This window comes from Equus caballus, chromosome 3, assembly GCF_041296265.1.
Source record: "Equus caballus isolate H_3958 breed thoroughbred chromosome 3, TB-T2T, whole genome shotgun sequence".
Classification (NCBI taxonomy): domain Eukaryota; kingdom Metazoa; phylum Chordata; class Mammalia; order Perissodactyla; family Equidae; genus Equus; species Equus caballus.
In genome coordinates, this window is record NC_091686.1 from 83109015 (window position 1) to 83124270 (window position 15256).

The 15256-nt window shown below is 35.8% G+C and overlaps 1 protein-coding gene across 50 annotated transcripts in view; it reads left to right on the forward strand.

Annotated features, from left to right (window-relative positions):
- Positions 1–15256, forward strand: part of CLOCK (clock circadian regulator) — a 124047-nt gene that overhangs the window by 94292 nt on the left and 14499 nt on the right. For 48 of the 50 annotated variants that reach the window (XM_005608761.4, XM_070261675.1, XM_070261664.1 and 45 more), the window contains 5 exon segments: positions 702–802; positions 1334–1423; positions 9986–10138; positions 12811–13020; positions 13732–13937. In XM_005608761.4, coding sequence (XP_005608818.1) covers positions 702–802; positions 1334–1423; positions 9986–10138; positions 12811–13020; positions 13732–13937 — 760 coding nt within the window. 50 annotated transcript variants of the gene reach the window in all.

The following is a 15256-nucleotide window of genomic DNA, read 5'->3' on the forward strand; positions in this document are numbered from 1 at the left end:
CATTCATCTGTCAATAGACATTTAGATTATTTCCACATCTTGGCTGTTGTGAATAGTGCTGCAGTGAACACAAGAGTGCTAATATCTCTTCGAGATCCTGATTTTAATTCTTTTGGATGAACACCCAGAAGTGGGATTCCTGGATCATATATGGTAGTTCTATGTTTAATTTTTTTGAGAAACCTCCATACTGTTTTCCACAATGGCTGCACCATTTTGCATCCCCACCAACAGTGTGCAAGGATTCCAGTTTCTCTGCATTCTTGCCAATACTTACTTTTTGGTTTTTTGGTAATAGCCATCCTGACAGCTATGAGGAGATATCTCATTGTGGTTTTGATTTGCATTTCCATGATGATTAGTGACTTTGAGCATTTTTTCATATACCGCTTGGCCATTTGTATGTCTTCTTTTGAAAAATGTCTATTCAAGTTCTAAGGCCATTTTTTAATTGAGTTATTAGGTTTTTTACTGTTGAGTTATAGATGTAGTAAACATTTTTATGTTTCAAGTTTTCCTATTTCAAATATTTTCTTTATCTTAAAAAAGAAATAATTAAAATGAATCATCTTATTGTCACAGACTTCACTTTTATTGAATGATTCAGAAAAATTTTCATCGAAATGCATTTTGAGACTAATCTTTGAAAACTGTATTTTATAAAGTACTAATGCTATTCTGTTTTTGTTGACTAATCTCAGCAACACCAACAAAGATCCCAACGGATACTAGCACTCCTCCCAGACAGCATTTACCAGCTCATGAAAAGATGGCACAAAGGAGGTCATCATTTAGTAGTCAGGTAAACTTTTTTAGTTAGTATTCTTTTGAATAAAGATATAGTAAAAGGGGAAAAAATCATCTAAATCTTCAGAAATTCATTGATTCATTATCCCTTTCTATAAAGATCAAAGTAGTTGTTGATAACACTCAAGATCTTTCCTTTTTTGAGAATTAGTTGTCAACATATCAATCCTTTTGATTGTCTCTCAGGTAAAATGTCAGATTTTTTTTCACTTATGAAAAGCTGGTAATTTAGAGCTATTTTATATCTAATTTCAAATGCTAATCACTTTCAGTTAAGTCCAGTCAGCTTTTATGTGAGAGCCCACGCAAGGTAATGTGGCAGAAACCTTGGAAATAAAAAGATAAATAGTGTTTATCTATGAACTGATGTTTCCAGTGTAGAAAGGGAGAAGTGCCTGTGCTCAGCTTGAAAAATCTGAGGCAGATTGTAATCCAGTTATAAAGATACCATGGTGATAATTTTGGTGGAAGTTCTCATGTATGGGAACAATCATTACTCCAGTGTTATTTTTTATTTTGCTTCTAGTCCATAAATTCCCAGTCTGTTGGTCAGTCATTGACACAGCCAGTGATGTCTCAAGCTGCAAATTTACCAATTCCACAAGGCATGTCCCAGGTATTTTTTGTTTGTTTGTTTCAGTTGAGTATTTTAAAATAAATTGTTTTTAAGCTAATGTAGATTTTTAAAAATATATACTTATAGATGCAGTAACTCTCAACAGTGGGCATTTAGAATATATGGGGATATTTTTGATTGTCAATAATTGTGGGGTACCACTAGCCCATAGTAGGCAAGGACAAGAGATGCTAATTGTCTTTCCGAATGCATGACAGTTTTGTACAACAAAGAATTGTCCTGCTTAATATGCTGTAACACCCCTATTGAGAAACACTATAGACAGAAAGATATTAAAGATGAAATATAGGTGTTTATTTTGTTCTTCCTATGGATATTGGAAGAATGAGTAATTTTATTCATATATTCATTCATATATTGAGTTTCTTGTCTTGCTGGTGCTGGCAGTATAAATATTTAATATCTATACTAAAAGATTTTATTACATCTAGGGGGAATGACAGATAACTACAATACAATATTATGTAGTCTGTGCTCAAGGTGTATAGGTTGATATGTAAGAACATTACATGGGCCCTTAATGCAGCCTGAGAAAGTGAAGGATTGAAAGAATTGTTGCTTGAGCTGAGTCCCAAAGGAGGCCTAAATATAGAAATTAGCAACACAAAGGAGAGATAATACAAAAATGACACGAAGTTACTTTTGATCATAACTTCCAAACCTGTAACTTATGACTCTGTACTCATTCAGTGCCTCAAACACGTTAAAAATACTACTAAGTAGTGGTAAAAATAATCCAAAATTTTCTGACTGTTTTGTTTGGCATTAAATATACCTTGACTTAACAGTATCTTAATTTCAAATAATGTTAGTTAACAGTAGGTAAAAAAATCTTTTTCTAAAAATACCTTTATCTTATATAGTTATTATTTAAATTATACATATATAATTATAGCTGTTATATGACACTTGAACAAATATGCTCTACATTACCTACATGTCAAAATCTTGCAACATATGATCATGTAAGGTGTTTATGACAGCACAGTATTACTAAATATTATCTGTAACTGCCATAGTTTTTATCAGCATTGAGTCCTCAAATGCTTTTTATTCTGAAGGTTAACAGAATTTTTATGCAATTATTTAGACATACTTTCAATATTATTAATTTATTAGTTTCAAGATACTGAGTAAGCATATCTTAACATTTTAAAGGGATATTTTCATGCAATAAATAATATCTACTATGTTAATAAGTATTTAAATCTCATTTCATTCAGTGATAAAGCCAAACACTTTGCCTCTTAGGTCTGTGACTTTATTTCCTGTCATTCTGCCTTCTGTGTTTGCTTCTATTTTCTTATTTGTACTTAACAGAAATCCTTTAAGTGGTGACAATGTAATGTTTACCTGAAGGTATAAATAACTTCAGTTAGGATAAAATATATTTGTATGACATCAATATAACATTTTGAATAATATAAAAAAGTGAAGGCAAATGACAGCGTCTTGGTGGAGTGAGCTCTCTCCATGAACTGTCCCCTCCGCAATACAATGAAAAGGACATTCATATTCCAACAGAGGACATCCACAGAACACAAAAGATGTCTTAGAGACCCACACAGCCATACATTGGAAGGTGGAGGTGCTGGAACTGCCCTCAGAGGAGGTGGAACGGGCCTAGGGGAAAGTCCCCTACTGAGGTGACTATCATGGGAGTGACTTCATCAAGCCAACACCCTAGGAGAACAGATAGCGAGGACATAGAAATAAGCCCCCAAGAACACGTAGGAGAAAGAAAGCACCCCTCCTCGCACCTGCCCCAGCACCCAACTCCAGCACCTGAGCAGAATGCAGAGGGCTCAGAACATACAGCTCTTGAACCCCACCCAGTGGTGGTAGGTGGAAATGGCAATCAAATAATACCACAATGTGGAAGAACAAAGCCATGCCCTCTAGCAGTATCAAAAATTATATTAAATCTCCAGCCCAGAAGGAAAATGACAAGTACTCAGAAATCAATCCTGAAGACACAGAAATATATAATCTAAATGATGGAGACTTCAAAATAGCTTTCATAAAAAAACTCAACGAGTTAAAAGAGAATGTAGAGAAACACGTCAGCGAGTTCAGGAGCTACTTCACAAAAGAGATTAAAGCTATAAAGAATTAGAACCAATCAGAAATATTGGAGATGAAAGACACAATGGATGAGATAAAACAAAATATGGATTCCCTAAATTCTAGAGCTGATATCAATGAGGAACGAATCAGTCTAATTGAGGACAGATGTTGAAATGTTCCAGGTAGACGAGGAGAGAGGACTAAGACTAAAAAGAAATTAAGAAAGTCTCTGAGAAATATCCAACTCAATTAGGAAATGTAACATAGGAATTATAGGTATTCAAGAGGGAGAAGATAAGGAGAATGGAGCAGAAACCTTGTTCAAAGAAATAAGAGCAGAGAACTTCCCACACCTGGGGAAGGAGATGGAAATCCACATGAGAGAGGCAGGTTTCCTAATTATGTCAATGTAAAAAGACCTAGTGCAAGGCATATAGCAGTGAAACTGGCAAAAGTGAATGACAAAGAAAGAATACTAAGGGAAGCACGGCAGGAGAAAATAACCTACAAAGGAACTCTTATCAGGCTCTGAGTGGATTTCTCTGCAGAAACCTTACAGGCTAGGAGAGACTGGAATGACATATTCAAACCTTTGAAGGACAAAAACTTTCAGCCCAGAATACTCTATCCAGTGAAAATAATCCTTCAGATATGAGGAGAAATAAAAACTTTCCCAGATAGATAAAAGCTAAGAGAGTTTGTAGCTACAAAACCATGCCTACAAGAAATCCTCAAGAAGGCCCTCATACCTGAAAAGAAAAAAAGGAAGAAAGGGGTTACAAAGTACAGAATAAGGATATAAATAGGTAGACAAAATCAAAAAATTTTAGCTGTACTTCAGAACAGGTTAGCAAATACTCAAGTATAACACTAAAGATAAAGGGAAGGAAAAAACAAAGATAATCTTGTCATTTTAACCACAAACTCACAACACAACATGGAGTAAGAGGTAACCAAAACAACATAGAAGAGGAAGAGGAGGGGACTGAATTAGTTTAATATAAGGAAATAAGAGGCCATCACAAAATGGGTTATCTTATCTACTAGATTTTGCATACAAACCTCATGGTAACCACTAAATAAAAAAGCAGAACAGAGACACAAATAATAAATAAGGAGAAAACTAAGAAACCCCGCATAAAGAACTATGTAACCCAATTGGTAGGCTGAAATACATGGGACGAGAAACACAGGAAATGCAGGAGAATTGGAAAACAAGTGATAAAATGGCAGCATTAAGCCCTCATATATCAATAATCACCCTAAATGTAAATAGATTGAATTCTCCAATAAAAAGACGCAGAGTGGTGAGATGGATTAAAGAACAAGACGCAACAATATGCTGCCTCCAGGAAACAAATCTTGGCTCCAATGACAAACAGAGGCTCAGAGTGAAGAGATGGAAGACGATGCTCCAAGCTAATGGCAAACAAAAGAAAGCAGGTGTTGTAATACTTTTATCAAAGTAGACTTCAAGATAAGAGAGATGAAGAGAGACAAAGGGGCAGTATGTAATGATCAAAGGCACACTTCACCAAGAAGAAATAACACTTGTAAATATCTATGCACCCAATACAGGAGCACCAAAGTACATAAAACAACTATTAACAACCTAAAAGGAGATATTAACAATAACACAATAATAGTAGGAGACCTCAGCACTCCACTCATATCAATGGATAGATCATCCAGACAGAAAGTCAACAAGGAAACAGTGGAATTAAATGAAAACCTAGACCAGTTGGACTTAATAGACATATATAGAACATTCCATCCAAAAACAGCAGAATACACATTCTTCTCAAGTGTGCATGGAACAGTATCAAGGGTAGACCATATGTTGGGAAACAAGGCAAGCCTCAATAAATTTAAGAAGATTGAAATAATAACAAGCATCTTGTCCAACTACAAGGCTATAAAGCTAGAAATTAATTACAAGAAAAAAGCTGAGAAAGGGACAAAGATGTGGAGACTAAACAACATGCTGTTGAACAACCAATGGATCATTGAAGAAATTAAAGGATAAGTCAAAAAATATCTGGAAACAAATGAAAATGTAAACATATCATACCAACTCATATGGGATGCAGCAAAAGCGGTACTAAGAGGGAAATTCATCACAATACAGGCTCCCTGTAACAAACAAGAAAAATCCCAAATAAAGAATCTCTAACTACACCTAACTGAATTAGAAAAAGAAAGACAAACAAAGCCCAAAGTCAGCAGAAGGAGAGAAATAAAAATCAGAGCAGAAATAAATGCAATTGAAACAAAAAAGGCAGTAGAAAGGATCAATGCAACAAAGAGCTGGTTCATTGAAAAGATACACAAAAGTGACAAACCCCCAGCCAGACTTACAAAGAAAAAAAGAGAGAAAGCTCAGATAAATAAAATTAGAAGTGAAAGAGGAGAGATTACAATGGATACCACAGAAATACAAAAGATTATAAGAGAATACTACAGAAAGCTATATGCCAACAAAATGGACAATCTCTAAGAAATGGATAAATTGTTAGACTCTTAGAACCTCCCAAAGCTGAATCAAGAAGAAGTAGATAATCTGAATAGGCCAATCACAAGTAAAGAGATTGAAACAATCATCAAAAAATCCCTAAAAATAAAAGTCCAGGACCAGATGGCTACCCTGGAGAATTCTACCAAACTTTCAAAGAGCATTTAATACTTATCCTTCTTAAGCTATTCCAAAAAGTTAGGGAAGATGGAATGCTTCCTAAGACATTGTATGAGGGCAACATCACTCTGATACCAAAGCCTGACAATGACAACACAAAAAAGGAAAACTACAGGCCAATATTGCTGGTGAACATAGATGCAGAAGTCCTCAACAAAATATTGGCAACCTGAATACAGCAATACATTAAAAAGATCATACATCATGATTAAGTGGGATTTATACCAGGGACACAGGGATGGTTCAACATTTGCAAATCAATCAGTGTGATACACGACATTAACAAAATGAGGAATAAAAACCACATGATCATCTCAGTAGATACAGAGCAAGGATTTGACAAGAGCCAACATCCATTTATGATAAAAACTCTTTAACAAAATGGGACTAGAAGGAAATTACCTCAACATAATAAAGGGCAAATGTGACAAACCCACAGCCAACATCATACTCAACGGGGAAAAACTAAATCCATCCCTCATAACAGGAACAACACAAGTGTGCTCACTGTCACCACTCTTATGCAACAGAGTACTGGAGGTTTGGGCCAGAGCAGAACTTACAGAAAGAGAACTCAAGAATACAATCCCATTTACAGTTGCAACAAAAAGAGTAAAATATTTAGGAATAAATTTAACCAAGGATGTAAAGGACTTATACAATGAAAACTATAAGACATTATTGAAGAAAATAGATGACGACATAAAGAAATGGAAAGATATTCCATGCACATGGATTGGAAGAATAAACATGTTGAAAAGTCCATACTACCTAAAGCAATCTACAGATTCAATGCAATCCCAATCAGAATTCCAATAACATTCTTCACGGAAATAGAACAGAGAATCCTAAAATTCGTAAGGGGCAACAAAAGACCCCAAATAGCTAAAGCAATCCTGAGAAAAAAGAACAAAACTGGAGGCATCACAATCCCTGACTTCAAAATGTCCTACAAAGCCATAGCAGTCAAAACAGCATGGTACTGGCACAAAAACAGACACACAGATCAATGGAGCAGAACGTGAAAGCCCAGAAATAAAACCACATATCTACAGACACCTAATCTTTGACAAAGCTGCCAAGAACGTACAATGAGGAAAAGATAGTCTCTTCAATAAATGGTGTTGGGAAATCTGGACAACCACTTGCAAAAGATTGAAAGTAGACCATTATCTCACGCCATACACAAAAGTAAACTCAAAATGGATCAAAGGCTTGAAGATAAGACCTGAAACCATAAAATTCCTGGAGGATAATCGAGGTCGTATGCTCTTTGACATCGAACGTAAAAGGATCTTTTGGAATACCATGTCTTCTCAGGCAAGGGAAACAAAAGAAAAACAAGTGGGACTTCATCAGACTAAAGAGCTTCTGCAAAGCAAAGGAAACCAGGAACAAAACAAAAAGAACCCACCAACTGGGAGAAAATATTTGCAAACCATATATCTGATAAGGGGTTAACCTCCAAAATACATAAAGAACTCACACAACTCAACAACAAAAAAACAAACAACCCGATCAAAAAATGGGCAGAGGATATGAACAGACATTTTTCCAAAGAAGATATATAGATGGCCAATAAGCATATGAAAAGATGTTCAACATCACTAATCATCAGGGAAATGCAACTCAAAGCTACACTAAGATATCACCTTACACCTGTTAAAATGGCGATAATCACCAAGACTAAAAGTAACAAATGTTGGAGAGGGTGTGGAGAAAAGGGAGCCCTCATACTCTGCTGGTGGGAATGCAAACTGGTACAGACACCATGGAAAACAGTATGGAGATTCCTCAAAAAAGTGAAAATAGAACTACCATATGACCTATCCCACTACTGGGTATTTATCCAAACAACTTGAAATCAACAACCCAAAGTGACCTTTGTGCCCCTATGTTTGTTGCAGCACTATTCACAATAGCCAAGACATGGAAGCAATCCAAGTGCCCATCAACTGATGATTGGATAACAAAGATGTGGTATATATGAATACTACTCAGCCATAAAAAAAGACAAAATCGTCCCATTTGCAACAACATGGGTGGACCTGGAGAGTATTATGTTAAGCGAAATAAACCAGACTGAGAAAGACAAATGTATGACTCCACTCATATGTGGAAGAGAAACAAACACATGGACAAAGAGAACAGTTCAATGGTTACCAGGGGAAGGGGACTGGGGGGTGGGTTCAGTGGGTGAAGGGGAGCACTGATAATAGTGCTGGATAAGAAATAGTGTACAACTGAAATTTCACAGTGATGTAAACTATTATGAACTCAATAAGAAAAAAAAGACAAAGGCATGAAGGAGTTGAGATACTAAATTTGTAATATTTTATCACACTTAGTGTAATCTCATGTGTGATATGATCTGGTTATTGTCAACTTCAGAAGTCAGAGTTGTACGTTTTGAAAAGTAGTAATCAGTATCTTCCTGTGACTCAGGTAAAACATAGAGAAATAAGTAAGATTGAAAACCCTGGAAGTACAAAAACTATGTTTCCATTCCTGTATGCATTCATTCATTCATTCATAATTGCTTAGTCTCTTAAAGGTTATATTTTGTACTTGTCTGAGAACAGTTTCAGTTGAAAATACGAGTAACAATATCATGGTTGGTTATCATTCAGACTTTTGTAACATTCTGAAGATGTGCACAAAGAGGACATTCTAGGGATGACAGAATTTGATATGAACAATTCTAGGTGCAGGCTACTTTTTCATTTGTCAAAGGGTAGAAATGAAGTTAAGTAACTTGTTGTAGCAAGTGGTAGAGCCACAACATGAGCTCAGGTCTTCTAATGCCAGTGTGTACTTGTAATTAGTCAAGATCCAGTCAGAAGCCATACTAGAAATTTGAAGAGGGATAGTATAAAAAGTTATTAACTGATAACAGGGATTAACTACTAAAAGTAGTTAAGAGAATTCTAACGAATACAGGGATAACAGATTTAGAGAGCAGCCAATAACTGTAAGTGACAGGAAGAAGACCCAAGGAAGGAACAACTTGGAAGACCCCCTGACCCTCCTAAATGCCTCCTCCTCCAGGCCAGGCTGAAATTCAAGTGGTAAGTGTGGCTGTAGCCACAGGATGGTAGAGAAGTTCATTGAGGTGCCACAGACTAAGGCTGGAGAGCAGGAAGCCACCTGTTGAGGTACCAGTGAAATTTGCTGGAGAGCTGCCCACTACCATGCCAGTGAGACTTGCTGCAAAGCCACCTGCTGGGGTGCTGAGGTGACTCACTAGGAAGCTATCCACTGACCTAAGAGAAACAAGGAAAAGAACCAGAACCAGAAAGATAAGCACCTCCCTTTGCAGTATCCCTCCAGCGTCATCTACAGACGTGACTGAGTTTGTGACTGCTGACAAAGGAGAAATATTTATAGGGTCCAGCTCCAGTATCACAAAGCTGAGCAAAGATGGGTGAATTAGGAGCTGAGAGGTAATACACTAACTGACATAAAATTCTTAGCTCATGATATACTATATATCTGCTTACTTTTCACATTATACAGTTATGAAGAATAAGTGATTGTAAAATATGTTACGCTGGGTCCAGCCCAGTGGTGTATTGGTTAAGTTTGCACACTGCTTCAGTGGTCCAGAGTTCACAATTTGGATCTGAGGCGCAGACCTAGCACCACTCGTCAAGGCATGCTGAGGTGGCGTCCAACATACACAATAGAGGAAGATTGGTACTGATGTTAGTTCACTGACAATCTTCCTCACAAATAGATAAATAAATAACTGTGTTACACTTTTTCTACACATGGTACTTCAGTTTCAGTTTTCAGCTCAATTGGGAGCCATGCAGCATCTGAAAGACCAACTGGAGCAACGGACACGGATGATAGAGGCAAATATTCATCGGCAACAAGAAGAACTAAGAAAAATTCAAGAACAACTTCAAATGGTCCATGGTCAAGGTCTGCAGGTAAGTTATTATCATATTTGAACACAAACAAACCATACTATTCACATTTTGGTTTCTTAGGACGATTGACTTTTCTTAAAAGTGAGATGCAGGAGAGATGTTTCATCAGTTTAGTTCAATAAATACTCATTGGTTACCTACTCAATATGGTTGCATTTACAGTCTCTAAAGATAATTCATTCCTGAGAGCATTTTCATCAACAGCTTGTTTCTCCAGATTAGAGTCATCATTTAGTAGTCCAGTTTTTAGTGAGCTTAAATTCATAATCTAAAAATGATATTTTACAAAGACTTTTAGGTACATGTAGGTACAGAATTTATAAATCAATCATCAGTCATTATTTTAATAAAATACCAGTAGGTGTGATTCATATTAGTCTTATTTGGTCAACCAACAGGCCACTCTAAAGTTATGTCTGTCAGAGGAGATTAAGACTTTGGTAAAGGGAAACTTTAAGTGAAAACTACTATCTAATGCCGCAAATTATAAATGATAAGTGGTGCAGAGCTGCCAGTTCACAGACCTGTGAGTAGCACTGACTTAGGGTAATGCTAGCTGATGTAACAAATAATCCTCCACACATAAAATGTTCAAACAAGCAGAGGTTTTAAAATTTATAACACTTTTTCTGACATGGAAACGTTATAGGGTTAGGATGACTGAAAGAAGAAATGTGAAGTATCATGTTTTATCCAGTAATTATTGCTCATTGTTCATTCAAAGTGATGTCGTCTTCTTGTTACTTGCTTTTTTTTCTTTTTATTTTATTGAGGTCATAATAGTTTATAACATTGTGAAATTTTAGTTGTACATTATTGTCAGTCAACATATAAGTGTGCCCCTTCACCCCTTATGCTGGGTGACCCCCTTCCCCCCTTCCCCTCTGGTAACCACTGAACTATTCTCTTTGTGTGTTAGTTTATCTTCCACATATGAGTAAAATCGTATGGTGTTTGTCTTTCTCTGTCTGTCTTTTTTGCTTAACATAATACCCTCAAGGTCCATCCATGTTGTTGCAAATGGGACAGTTTTGTCTTTTTTATGGCTGAATAGTATTCCATTGTGTATATATACACACACACCACATCTTTATCCAGTCATCGGTCAGTGGGCACTTAGGTTGCTTCCACTTCTTGACTATTGTGAATAATGCTGCAAAGAACATAGGGGTGCATAAGTCTCTTTGAATTGTTGATTTCATGTTCTTTGCATAAATACCCAGTAGTGGGATAGCTGGGTCGTATAGTATTTCTATTTTTAATTTTTTGAGAAATCTCCATATTGTTTTCCATAGTGTCTACACGAGTTTGCATTCCCACCAGCAGTATATGAGGGTTCCCTTTTCTCCATATCATCTCCAACATTTTTTATTTTTTGTGTTGGTGATTATAGCCATTCTAACAGGCATAAGGTGATATCTTAGTGTAGTTTTGATTTGTATTTCCCTGATGATTAGTGATGCTGAATATCTTTTCATGTGTCTCTTGGCCATCTGCATATCTTTGGAAAAATGTCTGTTCATGTCCTCTGCCCATTTTTTGATCAGGTTGTTTGTGGGGTTTTTTGGTGAGTTGTGTGAGTTCTTTCTTTATTTTGGAGATTAACCCCTTATCAGATATATGATTTGCAAATATTTTCTCCCAGTTGGTGGGTTGTCTTTTTGTTTTGTTCCTGGTTTCCTTTGCCTTGCAGAAGCTCTTTAGTCTGATGAAGTCCCACTTGTTTGTTTTTTCTTTTGTTTCCCTTGTCTGAGAAGACATGTAGTCAAAAAGATCCTTCTAAGACTGGTGTCAGAGAGTATACTCTCTTTACTCTATACTCTATACTCTATATTTTCTTATAGGAGTTTTATGGTTTCAGATCTTACTTTGAAGTCTTTGATCCACTTTGCATTAATTTTTGTGTATAGTGAAAGATAAATGGTCTACTTTCATACTTTTGCATGTGGCTGTCCAGTTTCCCCAACACCATTTATTGAAGAGACTTTCCTTTCTCCATTGTATGTTCTTACCACCTTTGTCAAAGATTAGCTGTCCATAGATGTGTGTGTTTATTTCTGGGCTTTCAGTTCTGTTCCATTGATCTGTGTGCCTATGTTTGTACCAGTACCATGCTGATTTTATGACTATAGCTTTGTAGTACATTTTGAAGTCAGAGATTGTGATCCCTCCAGCTTTGTTCTCTTTTCTCAGGATTGCTTTAGCTATCTGGGGTCTTTTGTTGTCCCAACTGAATTTTAGGATTCCTATTCTATTTCCGTGAAGAATGTCATTGGGATTCTGATTGGGATTGCATTAAATCTGTAGATTGCTTTAGGTAGTATGGACATTTTAACTGTATTTATTCTTCCAATCCATGTGCATGGAATATCTTTCTTTATGTCCTCATCAATTTCTTTCAATAATGTCTTATAGTTTTCATTGTATAGGTCTTTCACCTCCTTAGTTAAATTTATTCCTAGATATTTTATTCTTTTTGTTCTGATTGTAAATGGAATTGTATTTTTGAGTTCTCTTTCTTTAGTTTGTTATTAGAGTATAGAAATTTGTTACTTGCTTTTTAAGCTTAATTCGTTGCTTGTTTTTGCTTTCTTTTTTTCTTTTTTGATGCACTTATTCCTCTTTGTTTTTTATCTGCAAAGCTCATTTTAATGTAATCTTTATTTTTAAAGATGTTTTTACAACAGTCAACCCCTGGATTGAATTTTGGTTCTGTTCAACTTTCTTCTGGAAATTCATCTAACATCCAGCAACTCGCGCCTATAAGTATGCAAGGCCAGGTTGTTCAAACTAACCAAATTCAAAGTGGAATGAATACTGGACACATTGGCACAACTCAGCATGTGATACAACAGCAGACTTTACAAAGTACATCAAGTCAGGTAATGTTATCGAACAAAATGGGCTATAGAGTGTTCTGTGATTGAAATAGATGCTATTGCTGAAACAAAGCTCTATCTTGAGCAATGCCATATTTAAAACTTTAATAGTAATAATTAGTGTAATATTGAGAGTGATCATTAAACTATTTTATGCAAAATTGTTAAATTATTGAATGTTATATGCTTTCAATATTTTGACATTTAAAAAATTTTGAAATTTGTTTAAAAGGAACTTATAGACTTCTTCTGTATGAGGCTTGACTTGCAAAAGAGGCTGACCAGGAAACATGTTACTACTATACATGAAGAATATATTGTTAGGGCAGTGATGAATCAATATTCCAGGAAGTCTTGGTAATTAGTGTACATCTGTGACTGTAAATCCCAAGGCTTCAAATGAAATATATAAAAATGTCTAATGTCAGTCACTCACCATGGGCATTTAACAGAAATTCTGTTTGTTTTATATCACCCCTGTTAAGATCATGCTCCTTTTTAAAGTCATAGCTTACCTTCCAGAAAGATATTGAAGACTACTTCATTCGTAGTTACTGTAAGTCATTCCTTTATGGCTCGATTCCTCCCAGAGTAATATGTCCTGCCACTTACTTTTCTGTCATGTCAACTATTGTTAGAATGATGACTAGTAGAAGCATACTTCCAAAAGAAATTTTTTCAGTTAATCTGTCTGTAAAATCTTCTCTTTTCTAGCAGAGTCAACAGAATGTACTGAGTGGGCACAATCAACAAACATCTCTTCCCAGTCAGACACAGAGCACTCTTACAGCCCCACTGTATAACACTATGGTGATTTCTCAGCCGGCAGCTGGAAGCATGGTCCAGATTCCATCTAGTGTGCCACCAAACAGTACCCAGAGTGCAGCAGTAACTACATTCACTCAGGACAGACAGATAAGGTAGGTGTCATATTTCATTAGTCATTCCAAAATTTTAAAGTGATTGATTAAAAAACAATAATTTGACTTTTAAAAACATGATTTTAGTTGGTTGCTCACTCCAGCAAGCATTCTTGAATTTGAAGTAAAACACAGGATGTATCCATTGTTTAAGGACTTTATAATAAAAGAATGACAGCAAATTTTGTTTCCTGTCCAAAAATGTGCTACCAAATATTGTTGAATCCAAATTCTATAACACGCTGTTATACGAGTTTCATGACAGGCTTTGTAAGACTGTGAAACTTTCATTGTTTCAGTACAGATGCTGGTGAGTTTTCATCTAGTAATGATGGTTAGGGTGTGTACTACCATAGTTTGTATATGTTGTGGAATAGAAGTAGCTTACCTTTCTGGAGCTTAAGTATTTACTAAGTGCTCAAAATGTATTATCTCATTTAATTCTTATTTTTTAAAAAATGAGCATTAGGGTCTTTTATTTCCCAGGTAAAAGTGAGTTTTTAGTAGTTTGGTCAAGGGCCTATAGCTAGTTAAGGGAGTGAAGGGCTTCTGAATTCAAGCCTAGGTGTCTGATTTCAAAGCTCAAGTGCTTAAACATAACTACACTGAACTTTATGGGCCATTCTAGAAAAAATACCCTTCTGCGACTTATTTTAGTGGGAAGTCCAAATAGCTGACTTAGAAGCAAATTTTTTGAAGAAATGCCGTTTTCATATATAGGATCTCCAAAGTCTTAAAACTTGTATCTTAAATCCATTTTATTTTTTACTTATTTTACTGCACTACAAGTAGGCTGCTGCTTTTATAATACAATTTTGCTGTTGAATTAGAGTGTGTAATAGATTTTATTAAAATCCTGTTAATAATTTCCAGAGAGTAAAGAAGCTGCAGGATCATAGAGGCAATGAGAGCAGGGAGAACTCATTGCTTCTCTTTGGAACTCAGTTCCTTCAAGGTAAAAAGTCCAACCTTTAGCTCTAGCATTCTGAAAGGAAGTATTATGAATGTGCTCTGTAGAAATGTAGAGGACTAGTTTCAAAGCCTGAGGAAAAATCTAGTAATCTGGAATGCTGACGTGCATTTTGGGAGACTGTTTGTAGTCCCCCAAACTGTTTGTAGACATCTATTTATATCAGCAAGCATTTGAGTGCATATTTAGATGAGTATGGCACATTCCTTGTCTCAAAGGAAAGATCAGACTAGTAAAAGCCATAGAAAGGTAAACAAACCAGTATTATGTGGTGTGATAAATACTTAGGTCTTTAGAAAGGAGGAAGTGAGCAGTTTATGAGTTGAGGCAAGCAGGTAAAGAGAGGAAT